The sequence below is a fragment of the Neophocaena asiaeorientalis genome, unplaced genomic scaffold (assembly GCF_003031525.2).
Source record: "Neophocaena asiaeorientalis asiaeorientalis breed wild unplaced genomic scaffold, Neophocaena_asiaeorientalis_V1.1 scaffold504, whole genome shotgun sequence".
NCBI classification, from domain to species: Eukaryota; Metazoa; Chordata; class Mammalia; order Artiodactyla; family Phocoenidae; genus Neophocaena; species Neophocaena asiaeorientalis.
The window spans coordinates 5,413,258-5,436,428 of record NW_020174438.1 but is presented as its reverse complement, the minus strand read 5'-3'; the positions used below and the strand labels follow the sequence as shown (position 1 = coordinate 5,436,428).

At 39.6% G+C, this 23,171-nt stretch overlaps 1 protein-coding gene across 1 annotated transcript in view; it reads right to left on the bottom strand.

Annotated features, from left to right (window-relative positions):
* The window catches only part of DENND5A (DENN domain containing 5A), a 100,305-nt gene that overhangs the window by 12,512 nt on the left and 64,622 nt on the right, over window positions 1-23,171 (bottom strand). Inside the window, exons 8-12 of the mRNA XM_024756972.1 lie at window positions 15,400-15,550; window positions 13,939-14,032; window positions 11,611-11,742; window positions 6,991-7,143; window positions 1,384-1,468 (exon numbers count right to left, since the gene is read on the bottom strand). Coding sequence (XP_024612740.1) covers window positions 1,384-1,468; window positions 6,991-7,143; window positions 11,611-11,742; window positions 13,939-14,032; window positions 15,400-15,550 — 615 coding nt within the window. The remainder of the gene's footprint in view (window positions 1-1,383; window positions 1,469-6,990; window positions 7,144-11,610; window positions 11,743-13,938; window positions 14,033-15,399; window positions 15,551-23,171) is intronic.

The following is a 23,171-nucleotide window of genomic DNA, read 5'->3' as shown; positions in this document are numbered from 1 at the left end:
TTATACTTTTATGCATATTATCTCACTTAATTCTCTAACAACTTATAAGATAGCCATGGACGGTATCACAGAGGAGAAAACTGAAATTCAGAGAGGTTAGCTGCTTTGCCCCAGTCACCAAGTGGCAAAGTCAGGACTGGAAGGAACACAGATCCTCTAGCTCCTAATCCAGTGTGTTCTCATCATAATCCATGGAAGCAGTGCTTCCACTAGGAGCTACTACGCATGTCTTGCTCTTGCCTCAAAATGGACTACAAAAGAGCCAAGGGAATATGAAAAGAACATGATTCAGAATGCTTAGGACCTCTAGATACAATACCTTTATATCCTCATGTTTGGCCCAACATTTAAAATTAGTATCTTCATCATTCAGCTGTTGATAATTTTTGGCTACAGTTTATCCCTTGGCAATAAATTCTACAGCTTTCCTGAGAAGACTCTGCTCTCATACTCAGAAAGTGGACAAAAAACTCCTTATGAGGCTACTTTGGGAGCTTTTGTACCTGTTTTTTGCCCACTGTTTTCCCCATGTTCAGTGCTAGCTGAGATCAACTAATTCAAGGCCAAAGACAACACTGAGTATACGCCTACCTTTTTGCCCCCCACTTAAATTTATCTTTACCATTAGGACAAAAACATCGAAGAAAGTTAAACAAACTCCTTGGCAGAGAGAGGAGAATGAAGGATGGTATGAAGGGGAGATGCTGCCAAGAAGAAAAGGAAGGAGGGAGACTGTCCTGGAAGAGACACTGCTGGATGTTATAAAGAACAGTAGACCAGGAGACAAGAGGCCTGGCTCCTAATCTGGCCTCTTCTATCAATTCACTGTGTGATCTTGAGTAAATTAAATTCCTCTCTGGATCCCAGTTTCCTCCTCTTGTAAAAAAAGGGGGCTGGACTAGATGATTTCTGGGGTCCCTGCCAACTCTGATATTTTTATTAAATATAAACAGAAAGCAAATGGAAGGGATCATGCACACCAGGCCTTGACTTTGAGCAGTTCCAAGTCAGGACACTGACAAACAGGCTCTCTTAACTGATAGGATAGATCATCTCAATGTTCATCTCAGAGAAATAAAACAAAAGACTCTGAAAACACTCTAAACACAGGACATCAGTATCAATCCAAATTCATTTAAAACCCAAATTTATTCTAAGATTTAAGACTAAATCTTCTATCTCACTGATCAAGTGTACAGAAACACATAATAAAAGCAAACCCCATGGTTTTGGCATGCTCTGTGGTTCAGAGAGCCCTGTGGCTTAAACATTACAGAGTAAAGACTTCATTGACCTGGAACAGTCTGCTACAGATGGTCACTTCAGTGGGGGATGGGAAAGTGAGTGGAGGGAGTTTGGCCAATGGTGCAGAAACCATCTTACCTGAGGTACTGAGGTTTCCTGATGTGAGTTTTCTCTGCCGGTTTTCCTGATAATGTAACAGGTGGGACCACAAGGCTGATTTCCCCTGGAACCAATGCAAGGGAGAAATATCTATCAGTTTAGATTTCTAAGGGCAAGGCATCTTGTGAGCAAAGTCAGAGATAATTTGAACATATAGATATGCGCTTTTGCTAAAAAGTATCTGTCCTATTTGTTATCTCAATGTACACTCAGATGCAATGTATACAAATATATATCCCCTTACTAAAATCCAGGAGAAATATAAAGAAGAATGGAAGGGAACAGAAAAAGAAATGATCCCCCACTAGGAATAGGAAGGACGTGGCCAAAAAAGAGCCTGGGAATGGACCAGTGGATAAGAAAGAAAAAAGCAAATAACCTATCAATCTCTAAATGGTCTGTTGGTTGAAGGTCAGCTTGGGTAGTGCATGATGGCTTTTGCACAGAGGAATGGATACCGAGCCTACAACATTCTGTGACAGCTCCCGAATTTCCTAAAATATTTAAAGGCATTCCTGCCCTTAGTGCAGCCTAGGGAGGGTAAGTCATCACAAGGATGGGGATTTACTGTGGAAGGTACTTTGAAGAAGCCTGCAGGAAAGGAGGCCAGTACTTAACTGCAAATCTGAGATATACTATAGTCGACACAGCAGAACCTTGGCATTTGAAAATATAAAAGCTGCAGTTTAAACTGCTGGAGACACGCAGTGATTTGTCATTTTACCGAGGCACAAATCTGAACAGCATTCTCAAGCCTGACATAAGGAAGCAATTTGCCTACATAGTGAATAAGCCTAGCTGGTCACCCAGCAACTGCTTTGTCTCTTTCTAGTCATCCTTCAGTACACAGTGACCCTTGTTATGGGATTAAAAACTTTATTTCAGATTCATGGTAAATGTTCCTATATAGTTGATATAATATAAATGTAGTATAAGTTTGTTTTAATAGTAGGATTTATTATGATCATTTTATAAGTCACTTAGTTTCTGTATTTCATAAAAGTAAGAGTAACAATAAGCACAGAAGCTACGTCTTGAATTTTTCTATGAACTAAGCACTATGTTATATGTTTAAAATACAATACTCTGTTTAATGCTTTCAACACTCCTAAAAGGTAGGTACCTCTATCCCCATTTTCTTTAGAAAAGAGCAAATTGAGGATCAGAAAGACTAAGTAACTTGGAAAAGATCACACAGCTAGGAAGTAGAGTGTTGGGCAAGCTTAAGTATATCTAATATTAGAACCATTGCTGTTAATAATGATGCTATACGGCTGCTTCTGGAAGAGAGCATTTAACTTCTGAAGTTATATTTTCTGAAGAAAATTTTATTCTCTGGAATGAATGTGAGGATTTTAGGTCTCAAGATTTTCCCCCTGAGAATATTGAGGATCTGTTTTATTCTTAACCTCCAACTTGATCTGTTTTGGGGGGAAAAAAATCAAGCATTTGAATGGAAAAAAACCCCTCATCTATAGATCAGCAAGCTGTTGACATAAACTTGCTGTAAGTTTGGCTTTCCTACAAGATTTAACCAACTTAAAACCCAACAACCCCAATGGCAGTTTTTTAAAAATCACACAAGTTAAGACTAGACAAGACCATTTTTTAAAATTCACTGAATTACCAAACGTTTGAGAAAACAGCTGTTCAACAACATCAATGAGACTACTCCTAAACTGTTACCAACTGGTATATTAATACAATGTATGTAGAAGACAATACGAGACCTTAAAATATTCATGCTCTTTGATTTAGTAATACAACTTCTAGAAACCCATTCATCCATCCATTTACTGAAACCATAGCATAGGCCCCTAAAAAGGCAGAGACAGCCTTTTTCATCACTGTATCCCCAAAATCTGGGCAGATGAGGAAAGCAGTCTCCCTTAACAGAACTGTCTGGAAGTAAAGTACAGCTGGTCACCAGAGAGTTCTCACATGCAATGATACTGAAGAGCCAAAGGCAAGAGCAACACCAGGCCACTGTGCCAGAAGGACGCCTGGGTGCTCAGTGATTGCACTGGTGAGGACGGAGAGCCAGGGCAAGAGTGAGAGAGCAGCAGCTGGGCTGAAACCTAGTGACAGGGCACTGGGGGTTTTCTAGTTCAAGAGACATGGATTATTCTTTTCCTCTTTTGCAAAGGGGCTGATTGGGATTGCAAGATTCAATACAGTCCCACTACCCATTTGGGAACGTGGCCACACAATATATAGCACCAGATTCTCCAAGAATGTCACATGCATGAAAGATGAGAAACAACCCCTTTTCATTTACCAGTCCTCAAATGGCAGCAGTTACAAAAACAGTATGAAAAAAACAAACCTCACCTTTAATTGTCAGAAAACATACTAAAGGAGAAAGTCCATGTCCTCGGAAAATGTCACCGAAAGCCAAAGAGAATGGTGAGGATAACAGAGGTTTTTATGAGGACTTGCAGCAGGCAGCCCTGCAGGCAGCTAATAACAAAACCTAGGAGGCCAGCAGCAAAAACTGCGGTTTGGGTTCTCTCTACTTTCTAAGCAGATACTATGGGTAGTTGCTCAGTAACGTGCCCCAAAAATCAGAAAATGGGTAGTTGCTCAGTGACGTGGCCAAAAAATCAGAAAAATCAAATAACTCAAACAACCAATAATAAAGGATTGATTCAGATCACCCTCTGAGATTGAATTTGATCGCAATCGGGTACACGATGGAAGAGACCAGGGAGCCAGGTTATAATCCCTGGACTGCAACATAACTGAAGAATGTCTCAGCAGGAGAAAAGTAGTCTAAACACAGGCTAACAAAATGGAGGCCTAAGGAGAACATGCTGTAGGAACCCCACAAAGACAATCAGGGATTTCAATCCCCAACTGAAGAATCCCTACCAGCAGGCACAGACCCTTACTTCCTTCTGTGACACTGTCAGTGGTTCACTTTTAGAGCTCCAAAAGCAGGACTAAGAACAAAATGTAACCTCAATTGAAAAGCCCCCACTATTTCTCTACTGGTTTCTCACCAGTAAGTAGCCTCTGTCTATCCAAACTGAGAGGGGGATCAAATGGGCTCCAAAAGAAATTCCTCAAGCTATGGGAATTCTTTAAGGATATAGCTGCAAAGCCTCAAGGTTTAAAACACCTATGATGATATGGTATTATCATTTTTTTAATGCCTCACTAACTCCCTGAAGACTTTTATGGAGAATATCAAGAAGTTTTGAGAGGCATATGTTTTACAAAAAAACCGAAAGAGCTCAACTATATTGCCAGGCTTGCTAAACTTCAAAGAAAATGATAAAATGATTATGTATATTCTACTAATTAATACAGAGAAAAGGAAAGAAACAGAAATCCTTCATGTAGAACCCAGCATAATAAGAGCTGTCATATGCTGCATACCCACCGCATGCCAGGTATTTTTTTTTATTACATCTAATTATCATAACAATCCTGAAAGTTAGGTTTTAGCTCACAGTGTTGCTACTATACTACAAGACTCTCAACATTTTAGGGATGTGATACACTATTATTAACATTTTAAAAAATCTATAATCACAGTGCTGTTTGTAATACTGAAAAATCAGAAATAACTCAACCAATAATAAAGGATTGATTCAAGTACTGCACATCTATACAATGGAAACAATTAAAACTGAGATTTTAGAGGAATAACCACAAACATTTACAGAGAAACTCCCAGATACCAGGCTGTGAGCTTAGTGCTTTACACAAATTATCTTATCAAATCCTCACAAGAATCCTACAGAGGTGGTTCTTTTAAAATTCCATCATACACATGAGGAAACAGAAGCTTAGAGAAGCGAGGTACCATGCTCAGTTTCGTAAACTTAAAGCAGGAATTAAACCCAGGACTATCTGATTTATAGTCTCAGCTCTTAAACACTTACTATACTATCACCTAATTAGTTAAGGACATGGAAAAGATATTCTGAGGCAAGAAAAAACAAGTTCCAAAACATTATGTACAGTATGATCCCATTTGGATTTTTTTAAAAAACAGCTTTATTGAGACATACTTCACATTACCATAAAATTCATACTTATAAAGTGTACAAAGTTCTGTACCAAAAAAAAAAAAATCTGTTTCAGTATAGTCACAGAGTTGTGCAACCATCACCACTACCTAATTTTAGGTGATTTTTACCACCCCAAAAAACCCATTAGCAGTCACTCCTTATCCCTCCCTAGCCTGTGGCAACCCCTAATCTACTTTCTATCTATGGATTTGCCTGTTCTGGACATTTTATAGAAATGAGATCATATACTATGTGGTCTTCTGTGACTGACTTCTTCCTCTTAGTACGTTTTCAAATTTCATCTATATTCTACCATGTATCCACACTTCATTCCTTTTATTGCTGAAAAATATTCCACTGTATGAATACACCACATTCAGTTTATCCATTCACCAGCTTATGGACATTTGGGTTGTCCCAACTTTTGGTTATTAGGAATAATACTGCTAGGAATATGAACATTTTCATACACATATTTACATAGACATGTTTCCCTTTCTCTTGAGTACATAGCTAGAAGTGGACTTGCTGGGTCATATGATAACTCTAACATTTCAAGGAATTGCCAGATTGTTTTCCAAAGAGGCTGCACCACTTTACATTCCCATCAGCAATATCTGAAGGTTCCAATTTCTCTGCATCCTTACTAACTCTTGTTATTGTCTGTCTTCTTTATTTTAGCTATCCTAGTAGATATGAAAAGGTATCTCACTGCAGTTCTGTTGGATTTTTAAATATACAGCTGTACATGGGCATACGTGTACAGAAAAATGTTTTGAAGGACAGATGAGGTAGATTGTCTCTATGCCCATGAGAATGAAAACTCCAGGAGGGCAGAGGTCTTGGTCTGCTTTGTTCACTGAGGTATCTCAAGTACCTACAACAGTGCCTTGGCACACTGCAGGCCCTAAATAAATATTTGCTGGATACTTACATATTTCCTAATTTTTCCATAATAAAGCTGCTTTTGAAAACTTTTCAAGTTCTTTTCAAATTTAAAAATGCATGAAAGTGTAAGCTGTCTATCTTGCCTAGTTATTCAAAGTACAGTATTTTGAAATAAGGAGATTCTCTTGGTATTAAGCAGTAAAAATCAAACTTACTCAACTTTTTTGGTATTCTCTCAGATCTTTAGGAGGTTAAGCTATCTGCTTATAAAAGAAATGTTAATGACAGACCTTTTCCCACTGGGAATGTACAAATAGTGAAGGACCCTTAAAATACATTTGGTACTTCCTAAGCTCCAAGTTCTCTTTCTTTTGTGTTCTATCTCCAGACTAGGACCAGCTACCAAACAGGATCTATCAGTTTGGCCTTCAGCTCTGTTTGCAGGAAAAAAGATGCCACTTTTAAAATGTCTGACAAATACACAGATTTATAAAGCTTATTTTTAAAGAAGATAGCTTGGGTCACATTTATTTACTTATTTGTTGAACTATTTCAAGTCTCACTCCAAAAGCACCATGCACCATTCTTCAAAGCCAGTCAGCTGGAAAAGTGTGGGAAAGCTAGTAAGCAAAAACAGGAAGACAGTCTGCTCAACAGGGAGAGGCCAGACATTCATTACCTGTTTCACTTGTAGCCCATGACTCCAAATCCTTTCCAGGAGGTCACAAAGGCTGGCAATCAAGGTGTTCTCTTCCACCCCTGTGATGTTCACCTCCCCGTGCCCTAGCTCCACAGCCTCTCGGCCCATCTTCTCCACCAGCATCCTCTTGGTCTATAAGAAATCAGTCGGTAAGATTAGACACCCACAGTTAGCCAGATCACATTCAACTAGAGAGGGTTGTGGCCAACTGCCCAGCATATCTGCTGGGCTGGGAGTAAGACCCACAGATAAACAGTGTATTTATTCTCCACCACTGAGGTCAGGTTATAGTAGAGGGCCTTCTTCAAAGAAGATAAAAACACAGAAATCACTATTTGACCCTGGGCAAGTGATTTCATCACTCTAGATCCAGTTTTTACATTTATGAGATGAAAAGAGTTGAATAAAACCCTTTGGTCATGCTCATCTCTGATATTCTCTGATTCTGACTGCTTAACTGACCCTATTAAACAAACCTTTCAGCATTTAATCCTAGAAATATATCTAAAGTATCCATCAAGGGGATGAAAAGTTGAGGAGGAATAATTTACTTTTATGTAAAATTTTTCACATGCTCATTGTAAAACAAAAACAAAAAAACACACTGAATAATGATAATTGCAGCTTTGTGCCAGGCACTGTACTAAGTATTACATTATCTCATTTAAGCCTAATAACTCTATGAGAAGTAGTATTATTTTTCACAATTTACTGATAAGGAAATTGAGGTCAGAGAACTTAAGTAACTTGCCCAAATTCACACAGCAAAGAAGCAGCAAATCTGGTCTTCGAACCTAAAGCTGCCTGAATATTGAATCCAAGTTCTTAAGGAAGATTTAATCATGTTATAAATTTGTGACATATAAAAATCTAGGGGCTTCCCTGGTGGCGCAGTGGTTAAGAATCCGCCTGCCAGTGCAGGGGACACGGATTCCAGCCCCAGTCCGAGAAGATCCCACATGTCACGGAGAAAATAAGCCTGTGCGCCACAACTACTGAGCTTGCGCTCAAGAGCCCACAAGCCACAACTACTGAGCCCACGTGACACAACTACCGAAGCCCGTGTGCCTAGAGCCCGTGCTCCGCAACAAGAGAAGCCACCACAATGAGAAGCCTGCGCACCGCGACGATGAACAGCTCCCACTCGCCGCAACTAGAGAAAGCCCTCGCGCAGCAACAAAGACCCAACACAGCCAAAAATGAAAATCAATAAAATAAATTTATAAAAAAAAAACAAGAATCTAAAGAGCAAGGAAAAATATCACCCCATACCCTACCCTGCAGAAGCAACAACTCTTAACACTTTGGCATATTTCTTTCCAGTGTTACTATTTTTAATTTTTTATTGTGAAATATATCTCATATACAGATACATATATGTGTGTATGTGAGTGTATACTATTAGACTATCATAACCATCAATGAGATTAAGAAAAAAAATATTGCCCATCTATACCTTTGAAGAATCCCATGTGCCTTCTCCAATCACCTTTCCCACTCTAGAAGTGATCACTGTTCTGACTTACACAGTAAAACTACAGAAATGCAAGGAAATGATTAACACCTATATTTGTATCCCTAAACAATGTAGTTTAGTTTTGCCAGTATGGTTTTTTTGTTGTTATTTTCTTTTTAAAATTTATTTATTTTATTTATTTATTTTTGGCTGCATTGGGTCTTTGTTGCTGTGTGCAGGCTTCCTCTAGTTGTGGCGAGCGGGGACCACTCCTCGTTGCAGTGTGCAGGCTTCGCATTGCACTGGCTTTTCTTGTTGCGGAGCGCGGGCTCTAGGCTCTCGGGCTTCAGCAGTTGTGGCACACGGGCTCAGCAGTTGTGGCTCATGGGCTCTAGAGCGCAGGCTCAGTAATTGTGGCGCATGGGCTTAGTTGCTCCACGGCATGTGGGATCTCCCCAGACCAGGGCTCGAACCCGTTTCCCCTGCATTGGCAGGCAGATTCTTAACCACTGCACCACCAGGGAAGCCCCTTTTGTTATTTTCTTTTTCACTTAACTTTATGTTTGTGAAATTCATACACACTGATCAATATATCTGTTGTCTATTTCCACGCTGTATAGCATTCCACTGTATAAATATACTGCAATTTATTATTTATTCTCCTACTGACTGGCATTTGGGTTGTTTCCGGTTTGGGACTATTACAAAGAATTCTGCTGTAAACGTCTCGTACATATCTCCTGGGTCATGCTGCAAAGGTTTCTCTAGGGAATATACCTAGGAGAAGAATACTGGATAATAAATGCTATGCTGTTTTGCAAAGCAATCATAACAATTTACATTTCCAACAGTATCAGAGTTCCCTGTTGCTCCACATGCTAGCCAACAGTTGATAGCATTAGGCTATTCTTCAATTCTAACATGTACACTTTTCCACGTATCAACAAATCTGAAATTAGGATATATTTCACCATCATTGTTGACCAGGCAGTAGACATAAGAAAGTTGTCACTGCCAGAACATGCATCTCAAAACTTGAGAATGAATGCAAGGGGCATGGAAAACAAATCCCAGAGACAAGAGACAAGCCCTCTTTCAAAAAAGGCAGCATCACCAATGTTCTTGATGGGAGAAAAGACATTATTGAGAAAAATCATGGATATCAACGATTTAGAATGAACTGATGAAGTTTTTAAGATGACCTGAATTCAAAATATCAGTACTGGTATATCAACCTAACTTGTAACAGTAATAATTTTTTCTTCAAGAGAAAGTATATTTGATTTCATTCCATAAATAAGCATCACTTAGAAACTGAAATGCAGGAAAATCTTTTTTTTCCATTAATGAATAAACAGGATGTAGTAGGGGCCAAGTTAGTTCAACCGTCCTAAAAAGCACAGTATACTGACTTGGTTGAAAGGCTGTATTTTTATTAGAAATTTAAGTTCTGAACTAAAATATTAAAAGTTAAGAATTACTATCTTGGGACTTCCCTGGCGGCACAGTGGTTAAGAATCCCTCTGCCAATGCAGGGGACATGGGTTTGATCCCTGGTCCCAGAAGATCCCACATGCCGCAGAGCAACTAAGCCTGTGCACCACAAGTACTGAGCCTGCGCTCTAAAGCCCGCAAGCCACAACTACTGAGCCCACGCGCCACAACTACTGAAGCCTGCGCACCTAGAGCCCGTGCTCTGCAACAAGAGAAGCCACCACAATGAGAAGCCCGTACACTGCAACAAAGAGTAGCCCCCACTCACTGCAACCAGAGAAAGCCCGTTGCAGCAACGAAGACCCAAGGCAACCAAAAATAAAAATAATAATTTTAAAAATAAAAGAAAGCAGATCTCTACAAATCTGTTATTAAAAAAAAAAAAAAAAGACTATCTTTTGATCCAGCAATCCCACTTCTGAGTATATATCCAAAAGAACTGAAATTAGGATCTCAAAGAAATATCTGCTTCCCCATGTTCATTGCAGCATTATTCATGAAAGCCTAGATATAGAAACTACCCAAGTATCTACCAATAGATGAATGGCTAAACAATATGTGGTATATACATACATATGATGGAGTATTATTCAGCCTCTAAAAAGCCTTAAAAAAGAAGGAAATCCTGCCATTTGCAGCAACGTGGATGAACCTGGACGACATTATGCTAAGTGAAATAAGCCAAACAGGACAAATACTACATGATTCCACTTATATAAGGTATCTGAAATAGTCAAACAAATTCACAGAAGCAGAGAATAGAATGGTGGTTGCTAGGGGCTGTGGGGAGGGAAAAATAGAATTGTTGCTCAAGAGGTATGAAGTTTCAGTATTCATAGGTAAGAAGAATAAGCTCTGGAGATCTGCTGTACAACACAGCACCTATAATAATACAATATTGTGCAATTTAAAATATGTTAAGAGGACAGATCTCATGTTGTGCTCTTACCCCCCAAACAAACAAAAAACGCAAAAGAATATAAGGAAATTTTTGGAAGTGACAGATATGTCTACCTTGATTGGTGGTAACAGTATCACCAGTGTATGCATATGTCCAAACTCATCAAGATGTATACATTATATGTGTGCAATTTTTTGTATATCAATTATACCTTAATAAAGCTTTAAAAAATTACTCTTCTTGTAGAATGGAAAAAAAAACATGCCAACAGCAAGCTTAAACTGAATAATACACCTTGATCTGGCACACAGTAGGCACTCAGCGAATTCTTGTTTCTAGACACGAGATCAGTGCTATCAGATTAAATCAGAGAGGCAAAAACATTTGCATACATGTAAGACTAATCTGTTGAAGACAATACAACTACATTACTTACTTAAGATACTACTTACTTAAAATTAATGATTTTAAGTAACATAAGATGTCTAAAATTAAAAACTACATCTGTCTCTCAGTTTTAAAGAATACATATTAAGTTTTTATCAAGCAAAGTGTGCTTGCTCTCAATTAATGGTATATTTTCTTTAAAACAAATACACCTAATTCCAAGTTAAAAGGATCTTAACATTAGTACTATCCCATTATATTAACAATGTTTTCAAAATCAAGAAAAGAGTGGTCAGAGCTAAGCCTTGGTCTCATCTTGGCTGCCAAGGAAAATACACATTCAGAAGTGTCCACAGCTCACCTTGTTGCGGCATTCCTTCAGCAGACCCTCCACAAACTTCCAGTTGGTTTGGGCAATCACTGACGGGGAAAGGTTGGACAGTTTGGGCTGGCGGATGGTGCTGCCCATATTCCTGGCTTCCTGGATGTACTTCTAAAGCAAAAGGAAAAATCAAAGACTCTTAGTGCCCATGCACACAGACCACAGGCAACCAGTACTGATGGGGCCTGAAGAGGGCACTATCACCCCGCACTTTCTTACTGCCTCTTTCCTAGGCTCAGGGCAAAGTTTAAAATGCAGTGCTTGTATCTTAGGGAAAACTGAGAAAATATGATGAATTAATTCTGTTTTTTTCTAATGTAAAGCCCTCTTGGCTTTAATGATACAAGAGGTAAAAAACATATGGCTGCAACATGTATGAGTGTGCCAACTCCTATGAGTAGGCAAACCAACTCAAATCGAGTGCTATTGAGGAAAATCATTTTCCCCACCAAGTTTGGAGGAATTTAATTCCTCTGCTCATATCAAAGATATCCACCCTTGCTAAATTAGGGCCTGAAGAACATGTGTGTACACTCAAAACAACAACTGCATTTTCTGATCTTCTACAGTTTGCTGGTGATTCCCCATATGCTGTCTGTTTTAACATATAACCAAATCAATGCAGTAAGCTGCACACTGACATCCTCTCAGTATCCCAGGTTCACAACCAACATTTGTACTCCCAACTTCTTTCTCTCCCCATATTTATTCCAGTAGTACAATTCTGTCCATTCTATCTTCTGGCCCCTCAATCTGCCCCTACTACCAGCCCCTAAGATTAGGCTTCAATTACTATCACCTGCACTACTGCTACCTGCTCCTAACTTGCTAGCTACCTCCAGTTCCTCTTGCCTCCCAAATATTCTGCCCACAGCCTCCTTCACACAACCACCACCAAACTTTGGATCCTGCCATCTCCTTTATTTGCAATACTCATCTTTGTCCCTAACAATCCTATCATCCTCAAGACTCAAACAGATGCTGGTTCCTCCAAACAGTCTTGTTTGAGATTACCCCAGACAGAAATGACCTCTGCTTTCTCTAATCAGTGATCAAACACTGGCGTGCCTCTCATATGGCCCTTTCATATGGCCTTTGCTCCCTTAATAAACTGGTATTCCCTGAGGACAAGGCTACCTCCTAATCTTTATATTTCAAAGTGTTTACTATAGTGATTTTGACCAAGAAAACGTACTCAATAAACACTGCTGAAAGAAATAATATGGAGGTGAGGTGGAAGACCCAGGGGAGACTTTTAAAGTAACACCCATACCCAACACCCATTAGGCCACCCTCACAAAAACGCCAAGTACAATTGTACCCTATAAACCAGCAGTTAAAAATTCATAACCATATTTTGCAATATTAATTTATTCCTTTAAAAAACAGCAAAGGCAAAATATTTTCCCATTCATTGAGATGCCAGACACATGTGAAAACAACATGCTTTACTGGATTTCATCATATAAAATGCAAACTGCAGGGTCTTTTCTCAAAGAGAAGTTTCTGAAATAGGTTTCTGAAGGTGAAGCTCCATTTTCACAAGTTCTCTGCAACTCAGTAAGGCAGGGTCTCCAACCTGAAGTTTATAATAGAAACTTTACTGGGAACAAGTTACAGCAGAGCTGAGAAACTCAGCTTACAAGCAATAAGGACTCAGGTCAATTCAAGAATCCTCAATCCGCACGCACCTGATAATAATATTCTTTTGCTCCTCTGAGAAAAAAAGTCAAGATTACCTGTTTTAAATTAAGATAAAGAGAAAAATAGGGAAAAAGGCTCCTCCTCCCCAGGTTCAGAGAGTCACAGCATTAACCCAAGTTCAGCTTTTCCTCTTTCTCACTCTAACAAAATTAACTTCTTTACCACCATACCACACACACACACACAAAAGCCTCAAAAATTTTAAAGGGATTTTTCCCAAGTTTTAGAATCTTATCTTCTGAGGTTCCTGTCAGCCCTCCCACTCTCCCAACCCCTGGGAGGAAGTGAGTATCATGCATGAGTGACTACTGAAAGGACAGTGAAAGGCTCTCTTCCAAGCACTGGTTATCATTCCTGAACAGAGGTACAAATCTGGTTCAGGGAGAGGACGCACATGGCTAGTGGCCCTGCTGCCCCTTGTGAAACACTGTACATCCTGGATTTGTCACAACCGTAGCCCATATCAGGGATCAGGAACTAACTTATTATTAACCCTTCTTTATGAGGAGGATATCTGAATCAGACCAGAGGCCAAGGAAATGAGAAGAAGGAGGGTGTAGCATGATAACAGGGTCATTCCTTGTCATTCTCAAGGTGTCTTACCTCTCTCTGGTCATTGTCTAAACGCAGGTGTTCTGTGTGCTGCTTCTGCCGGTCTTTACGCCTCCACTGGGCAGGGGCATTCCTTTTTGTCCACCTGACAGAATCAAAGCAGACGATTAAGAATATTCCACTAAGAGGGACTTCCCTGGTGGTGCAGTGGTTAAGAATCCGCCTGCCAATGCAGAGGACATGGGTTCGAGCCCTGGGCCGGGAAGATCCCACATGCCGCAGAACAACTAAGCCTGTGCACCACAACTACTGAGCTTGCACTCTACAGCCCGCAAGCCACAACTACTGAGCCCGCGTGCCACAACTACTGAAGCCCGCACGCCTAGAGCCCGTGCTCAACAAAAGAAGCCACCACAATGAGAAGCCTGCACACAATGAAGAGTAGCTCCCACTCGCCACAACTAGAGAAAGCCCGTGCACAGCAACGAAGACCCAACGCAGCCAAAAATAAATGAAGAAAGGAAGGAATGAAGGGAGGGAGGGAGAGAGGGAGGAAAGAAGGAAAGGAAGAAAGAAAGAATATTCTGCTAAGAAAGTAAGGTCAACTGACGGGAGAAAACTTAAACATCTAGGGACCAATGGTGGCCATGGGAAACCACCAAGAAATCACCAGAAATAGCTCAGAAACCTTGAGAAGGGTAGCTTAAAGATCACTTACTGGGCAAGAAAGAGATAACTCCCCAGGGACAGAGACATATCTTTTTTTTAAAATAAATTTATTTACTTTTGGCTGCGCTGGGTCTTCGTTGCTGTGCGTGGGCTTTCTCTAGTTGCATTGCTGTGCATGGGCTTCTCACTGCGGTGGCTTCTCCTGTTGTGGAGCACCAGCTCTAGGCGAGCGGGCTCAGCGGCCATGGCTCACGGGCCTAGTTGCTCCGTGGCACGTGGGATCTTCCCAGACCAGGGCTCAAACCTGTGTCCCCTGCATTGGCATGCATATTCTTAACCACTGTGCCACCAGGGAAGTCCCAAGAGACATATCTCTCTTGAAACACCTATAAAAACTTCACTTGCAGATCCAAAACTATACTCATTCAACTCTGCCTGGGCATTGATACACTCATCTCCAAAAGTTAACGAAGAAGAGCAATCCTGCTAAGCTATCTACTTTCAGTTCAGTTATTTCAACCACCACTTACTAACGATACAGTGCTAGCTAGGTGTTGTATGGATTCAATAATGAGATGATTTCAACCCATCTGCAGTCCGGCCTTTTACAGGCCCTGACACATGGAGCTATCCCAATTTGCACAGTAGAGACAGGAGCTGATGATACTCTGTCACCTGTTTCCTTGTTAAAACAAGTGAACAACCTGGATAGTGTGTGTTTTCTCCATATTTGCTTTACAAATGTCAAGGTCTTCTGGAGATAACAGTCTAGGTCCAGATACCGTATAACCCTCACCAGTGTGGCTAGGGAGCTGAATCAGGGAATCCCTGGGGTTGACTCACTTGTTGCTGGCTGGCCCGGTGGAAAGCACATCAGACTGCAGCTTAGGGAAGAAGCCTGGTTCATACTTCCCTTGTCCAATCTTCATGTCAAGTAAATGGGGGTGAACGGCAGTATGATCGATTTTTGCCAGTCGCAGCTCAATTGCTTTCTCTGGATGAGAGTGAAAAAGTCCAATATTTTAAAAAACATAACATATTCTGGGCCATAAAACAAGTCTCAATAAATTTAAAATAACTTGAACCATACAAAGTATGTCTTGTGACCAACAATAATCAATAATACCTTAAAACTAAAAAACACATTTCTAAATAACCAAGGGGTCAAAAAGGATATCAGCATGGTTGAGGCTAAAATGGAATGCATTGCCTTTTATTGGATGTAGATTGTGCTCTCTATTGTTAAGAGTACTTGAAACAATTCAGGTTGGTTTTCTTGAAGTAGTTTTTATTTATGATTCAGAGAACTCATGTGGATGGAAATCTCTCTGGCCCTCGAAAAACATGCCATCAGCACTCAGAGTCGGTGTTGCCCACTACATGTTCTGTCTTCTGAATAGAAAAGAGGTGTTATTTAGGGAAATTTTTTTTTTTTTTTTTTTTCGGTACGCGGGCCCCCCACTGCCCTGTAAGCCCCGAAAATCTATTTTTTAAGATATGTGTAGATCATTTACTACTGGATAATATTTGTTCTTTGGTCCCTATATAGTTTTTCTTTAATAGCATATATTTTAGTGGTTGTTTTAAAATTATACAGAGAGCAGAAGTTCTTTATCTGATGTGATTTAGTAGGGTAATGAATTCGATAACTGAAAAAGTCACGTAAGTTTGGGAATCCTAAAAGGATATATACATCCCTTAAACATTTTAATTTAAACCGCATGACTGTATAATCGCCAATCTTTTGATGAAGTGTCTGTGCATTTTCTTTGATTATACCCCACTAATCAGGGGTCTGCATTGTTTCTCTTGCATAAATCTCACCCATAATTCATTCACTGAGTTTTCCAGTTTTTAAAGTGGAGCGAGAACTTTTAAAGGACCTTGCAAAAGAACCATAGTAGATGCTAGTTTTCCCAAGTTTTTTGCACTTAAGTGATATGCCTAATTCAATTGCTGTATTTTTAGTGACTTTGCTTTACTGAATCTTTTTAAAGCATTTAATTTTGTTTTCAGAGAAACAGTTCTTTTTTATTGTCCTCATATCTTACCATTTATTTACATAATATTTGGTTAAATTATACAACCCAGTAATAAGTTCAACTAGTGCAGACAAGCTTGGAAACAAATGCATACATTAGTATTTTTAATTAATGTTTTAATTGAAGTATAGTTGATGTACAATAGTATATAAGTTACAGGTGTACAATATAGTGACTCACAATTTTTAAAGGTTATACTCCATTTATACATATTATAAAATATTGGCTATATTCCCCATGTTGTACAATGTATCCTTGTAACTTATTTTATACATAACCTTGCATTAGTTTTTGGTGATTTTTTTTGCAAAAGTAATGCAAACTCAAGGCATGCAATCAAAACAATTTTAAAGGGAATAAAATGAAATCTCCTTCCTCTCTGCTTCCTGTGGTAGCCGGAGATCAAGTTTCTTGTGCATCCCTAATGAAATAATAGTTTTTTAAAACAAATAAATAATGTGTGGACAAACAGTGCAGAGAGAATTGAATGTTTCCCTTATGTTTTTTCTTTTGGCTGTGCGGGCTTTCTCTAGTTGTGGTGAGCAGAGGCTACTCTTCGTTGCGATGTGTGGGCTTCTCATTGCGGTGGCTTCTCTTGTTGCAGAGCACGGGCTCTAGGTATGCGGGCTTCAGTAGCTGCGGCGCATGGGCTTAGCAGTTGTGGTGCACGGGCTTAGTTGCTCCGCGGCATGTGGGGTCTTCCCGGACCAGGGATCGAACCCATGTCCCCTGCATTGGCAGGCGGATTCTTAACCACTGCGCTACCAGGGAAGTCCCTGTTTCCCTTTCTTTTTGATCTAAAGTCCTACCCTAGTGAACTAACCTCTTGATTTTTTTTCATGCCCTCCTCCTAAATACTTTTATATAATGCACTATTTTTAATGTTGTGTTGCACATGTATTAATTATAATATTAAGTTATATACATTTTGATATACATATGGTATATTAAAGTAAAACTTGGAAAAAAAGCATTTCAGTCATATGGTAGAAATTTAAAATATTACAAAAGGGTGTATGTACAGTGACGTGTTAAGACTTATCACTGTTTCCTGTTTCCTTGCATATACAGCATGTATACCTTTTAAAAACAACACAGATGGGAGCATACTAATCATTATTTTATACCTTCTTTCATTTAACAGTTTATCTTGGAGATATCAGGACATAGATTAGGTTGTTTCCTAAGAACAAAGATTGCATGAGAAACATCCTTGTTCATACAATTTTCACAGAAGTGTGAGTATGCAAGGACAGTTTCTAATTCAATTTCTGATTTGCAGGAACGTCCCTGTAGTTTGTTTTAGGAGTGAACTTATCTGTAAAGTGATCCCAAGTCTAATGTCTTTCTCTGCACAGAGAGAAGTCATAAGAATGTGCTGATTATTCTCTCTTCACCACTCAGAAGTGGTTGTAATCCCAGTATGCTTTGCATTATCTCCTTTTGTTAAAAGTAACTGCTCATTACAGCATCATGGGAGCTGTGAGAAAACCCAGAGTTCCCTCGAGCTGAAGTGTTTCCAGTTGATTCTGATTGGCTAAAACTCTCTGGATGCAGATGACCTTCATCTGTTTCCTATTTATTAGTTTCACCTTCTTGGAATGATGAGCACAGAGACAGGCAATGGCAAAGGAGGTACTGATTTTATCGTTTGTACTGGTGTATAGAAATGGATTTTGTGCTGTTGCTTACAGCTCTGGGAGGTCAGCATCCTAGTGTGGGTACCACGGTTTGATGGATCCCGGAGGCGTGGTTTATTAGGCCATCCTTCAAGATGAGTTGTTGCTTTTTTAAAATACAAAAATGTAGGGAAAACGAAACCCACAACTCAGACCAGAGAGGCCATAAAATTCCAAGTTTCTAGTATCTGTAAAACCAAACCATATAAATGGAAAGCAGTTTAGCCTTGAAAGAGGAGATGATTTCTCATCCCCTAAAGTGTTTTGTTTCTAAGAATAGCACACTTTCAAGTGCATCACAGGGAATTCTTCAGGGATTTCAATCTGAGGCGAATAAGGTTACCCACTCTAGCAGAAATAAGTGGGCTGAGTTTCAGATACTGGATTAGACTCATCCTGAAGAGTAGGGAAAAACCAGAACTAGATGTCTGTGCTATTGAAAAGCCTGCTTTTATGGACCAGAGGAAGCCCCTTCCTTCAGACTTCAGCATGCCCTGTTTCATGATTAGAGAGTAGATAGATGTTCCCTGACACTGTAACTAGGTACACTATAAGGAGCAGTCCAGTGTCCAGGAAGCCTCATGAGGAAGGCATTTCAGGGACTCCTTTACTCAGTGTCTGTTGGACCCCTATGAGATGTTCTTGTCTCTGAGCAGACCTGTCAGGAATGCCAGCCACGTAAAGGAGTAGCACCTGCTTTATTGACTTTCGGTAAAAGAAGCAGCTTTTTGGTTTTCACATGATTGGAAAGGCCTTGCTCCTTCCTGCCTTTTTAAAAAAAAACCCAGAAATGGTGTGTGTCTATATGTGTGTGTACACTGAAACGGGGGGAGAAATTATTCAGTGTAATATTTATTCAAAATGTGTGTTTAAGTGCCAGTGTTGGGACACAGTAAGACTGGACCTTCAGCTTTAAATATCTCTTGGAGGTTTTCTCCCACACCTTTACATTCTTTTGATCATCTTAAGTTTGAATTTTAAAGTATATTCTTATCATGTCTGAGATTCTCAAGATTATTGCTCTTAGTAGATTTACAGGCATTCATATCTAGAAAAGAGAGGTGAAAGATACAAAAACTGAGGCCTCGCCTAGAGAATCATTAGAATTCTTCTTAATAATAATTGTTAGAATAATCCTAGAGCAGGAAGATTTCAACAGAAAGATAACGAGCAAAGTTGTACAGGTGCCCCATGGAACTGAGATATCTCAGAAGAGGCTGAAGATCGAACTTGCAGTGGCCTAAATTTTGTTCCTCAGTTGTTGCTTACTCTCACGTTGGAGTAAATACTTTTTCTGAAAGGCTATATAGATTATCTATTTAATCCTTGAAAGAGTTTTTTATTTTATTTTATTTTGTAATTTGGGAAATATTTTTGTTGTTGCTTCAATTGGGAGAGGGTCCTCACCAAATAGTCTTTAATATGGGAATGGCAGTGCTTTGTGGGGCACAGTGAAAAATGAGATCGACTTTCTTCTTGAACTCTTATCAGTCTGTTCCTGATATTAGTGACTATGAAAAGCTTGTGCTCTTTTGTCCTTCTGCTAAATCAGTTGTATTTTTTAAAAAATCATTATTGATGACCAAATCTCTGAGCTCAGTTTTACCCACTGATTGTTTTACATCGCTTATCTATTATCTGTCAAATGCCTTAGCTTTCCCCGAAGAAGCGTGAGGCACTTCCTTAGAGTGTACTCAAAATGTTTGAGATGATGAAGTTTTAGTCATCAATTTTTATTTATTTGCATTACTAGTTAAAAAAAAAAAAGATTTCCAGGTCATGCTTAGCCAGGAGCAAGGTGGTAAGCTGCTCCAAAGTTTTATTGGTGAGCACAAAGGATGCTTTGCTAAAACCTAGTTGATATATATCAGCTTCTGCTCACTTCCTACTCATTCTTCTTCATTCTCTGGAAAGCTTTTTGTTATTTATTACTCATTTATGAACCAAGCTGGGATTTGCTTAAATGGTGGGCTGAGTTTTTAGTGCATAAAACTGTTTAACTCCTGTGAAAACTCATTTGAAATCAGCCATTCCAGGAGGATATTACTCATATGATTTTAAAATGGATGTTCCTACTTTGTCTTTAAGTGTCTGAAACCATCATACCATTTGTAAATAGTAATGTGTTAAATCTCAATCTATTGTATTGGCTTTGCTGATGTATTTTTTACTCATTTTAAAAATAAAACAAGTCTAGAAATTGCATTCTGAAGAAAAGCTAAGCTTTGAGCACAAGCTTCTCTTCCAAGATATGCTCTCTGACCTAGAATAAGAGTTTTGAGTAATGAAAGTCAATCTTCTGGGTCTTTCAGGTTCTAGGGGAGCTTTTAATCAAAGTGTTAAAACGACACTTTCATGCTGTTACCATTCAAGAAAGGTTGCCAGGTGGAAGGCAGACTTGGCTAGTGTGGAAAACCAGCCTCTGCATGCTTGAAGGTTCTTTGGCTTGATCTTGAAGTCAAAGTTCACATCAGCTCCTTGTAGAATGCAGACATGTGAGTGGTAAATGAGGTGTTTTGACATTCATGCTGAACAGAGAGTAGACCACTGTTCCTTTTCTTTTTGTTCCACTTCCCCATTCTCCTTCTACTGAAGAGAATCTACTTAACATTCTGGTTTAGTATTTGGAGCAAGGTACTATTTATGATACCTATTGTATTTTTTTCTAAATTGTATTTCTATATTAAATTTTATTACTAGCATGGACCTGTGTGTGGGGGGGTATACTTCAGCTTGTGGTCCATTGAGGTCTCTGGGTTGTCTCTCTGATACCCACAAGGGAATCATACTCTGAGCATACCCTTGCTGAAGTTTATCCTGTTCCTTTCTAAATGTGAAATTGTGTTGAAGATTTTAACTTACTATTTGAGAAGCAAGTACCTTGTTTTTGACTGGTTTTGTGTGTGTTTTGTTTTTGACCTAGATTACCAGAGACTGATGACTGTGGCGGAGACAATTACAGCTCTCATGTTTCCTTTCCAGTGGCAGCATGTCTATGTTCCTATTCTCCCAGCTTCTCTCCTACATTTCTTAGATGCTCCTGTGCCATACCTGATGGGCTTGCATTCCAATGGCCTGGATGACCGGTCAAAACTGGAGCTGCCTCAAGAGGTGAGAAAAACGTGGAGCTTGGGTGCTGGTGCCTGTGGCCCTGACACAGGATTTGGGAGAGAAGGGCTTTGGGATGAGCCCAGGGTGGTATCACCAAGTTTATTTTCTTTTATTTTGGGGAACACAAACAACTTTCCAGGAAAAAAGTAAAAACACTGAACATTTAGCTCAATTTATATAATTCCAGAAACACCTGTTTCCTCTATCACCTGACATACTTTTATAATAATCTCTGTTTATACTATTGTGAACTGCCTTTTTCAAACATGATATTTTACGTATTTTTAAGAAAATCTTTTTATTATGTAAAAGTTTAAACTTACACAGAAGAGTAGCATAGTGAATCTCTGTGTTTTCAATACTTAGCTTTAACAGTTATCATACATTTAAATTGTATTTTACTTCTGTGCTTTCTACCCCCTATTTTTTAAAGAAATTCCACATAATATAGTTTTATAACTGCTTTAGTAGCCAGACATGTATTAATAAATCAGTGGTTTTGTTTTATAGGCCACAGTTACTCTGTAAAAGTTGACCTGATCATAGTGATTCTTGTAGTACTGAATGTAGCCTTGAAAACTTTCCTTGCTCAAGATAAGGAAGGCCTTGAGAGAATGCTTCTCCTCCCTTGCTGTGAAGATGGCCTGCTCCTCTTTCCTATTGTTTCAAATACTAAAATAATTGATTAAAAAATATATTTGTTTATTTACTACTTCATTCTAAAATAGATTTAAAGCATCATTAGAAACAAGATTGTCTTGGTTTTTATTTTCCTAGAATTACCAAGAGAACTGGTCTACCTCTTTTGGTCATTTTGTGGCTTGTATGAAACTAGCTGGGGGAAGGCCTTTCCTACTCTGAATTTCGTAGTCAACAGCAAGGCCTGGGAAGAAGACTTTGGACTATGCACACACTGGTATCAACATGACTCTGTCTCATCCTTCCACCAATGATTTTTTGGGGGAAGATTTTTATGTATAGCTGAGGAATATGAGTAAGAGGACCTCCAAAGAAGAGACCGTTCTCATGGAATTGGATCTAAGCAGCATTCACATCGTTGGGCATGTCTGGGCAGCCATCTTGATGAACATGCCTGATAATTAGATCATACCCATAATGTTTAAGCTATAGTCAATTGCATCTCTTTTTCTCTCTCCTTTGGTTTTATTTTTATTTATTTATTTGTTTGGCTGCGTCGGGTCTTAGTTGCAGTGCGTGGGCTCAGCAGTTACAACTCGTGGGCCTTCTAGTTGTGGCGCACGTGCTCTGGAGCGTGTGGGCTCAGTAGTTGCAGCGCACGGGCTTAGTTGCCCCACAGCATGTAGGATCTTAGTTCCCCGACCAGGGATCGAACCCACGTCCCTTGCATTGGAAGGTGGATTCTTTTTTTCTTTTTAAAATTTATTTATTTAATTTATTTATGTTTGGCTGCATTGGGTCCTCGTTGCTGCATGCAGGCTCCCCCCAGCTGTGGCGAGGGAGGCCACCTCTCGCCACGATACGCGGTCTCCCCATTGTGGTGGCTTCTCCTGTTGTGAAGCACGGACTCTAGGTGCGCGGGCCTCAGTAGTTGTGGCACATGGGCTCAGTAGTTGTGGCTCGTGAGCTCTAGAGCACAGGCTCAGTAGCTGTTGTGCACGGGCTTAGTTGCTCTGCAGCATGTGGGATCTTCCCGGGCCAGGGCTCGAACCCGTGTCCCTTGCATTGGCAGGTGGATTCTTAACCACTGGACCACCAAGGAAGTCCCTTGCCTTTGGTTTTAGAATCATAATGTCTTCCTTGT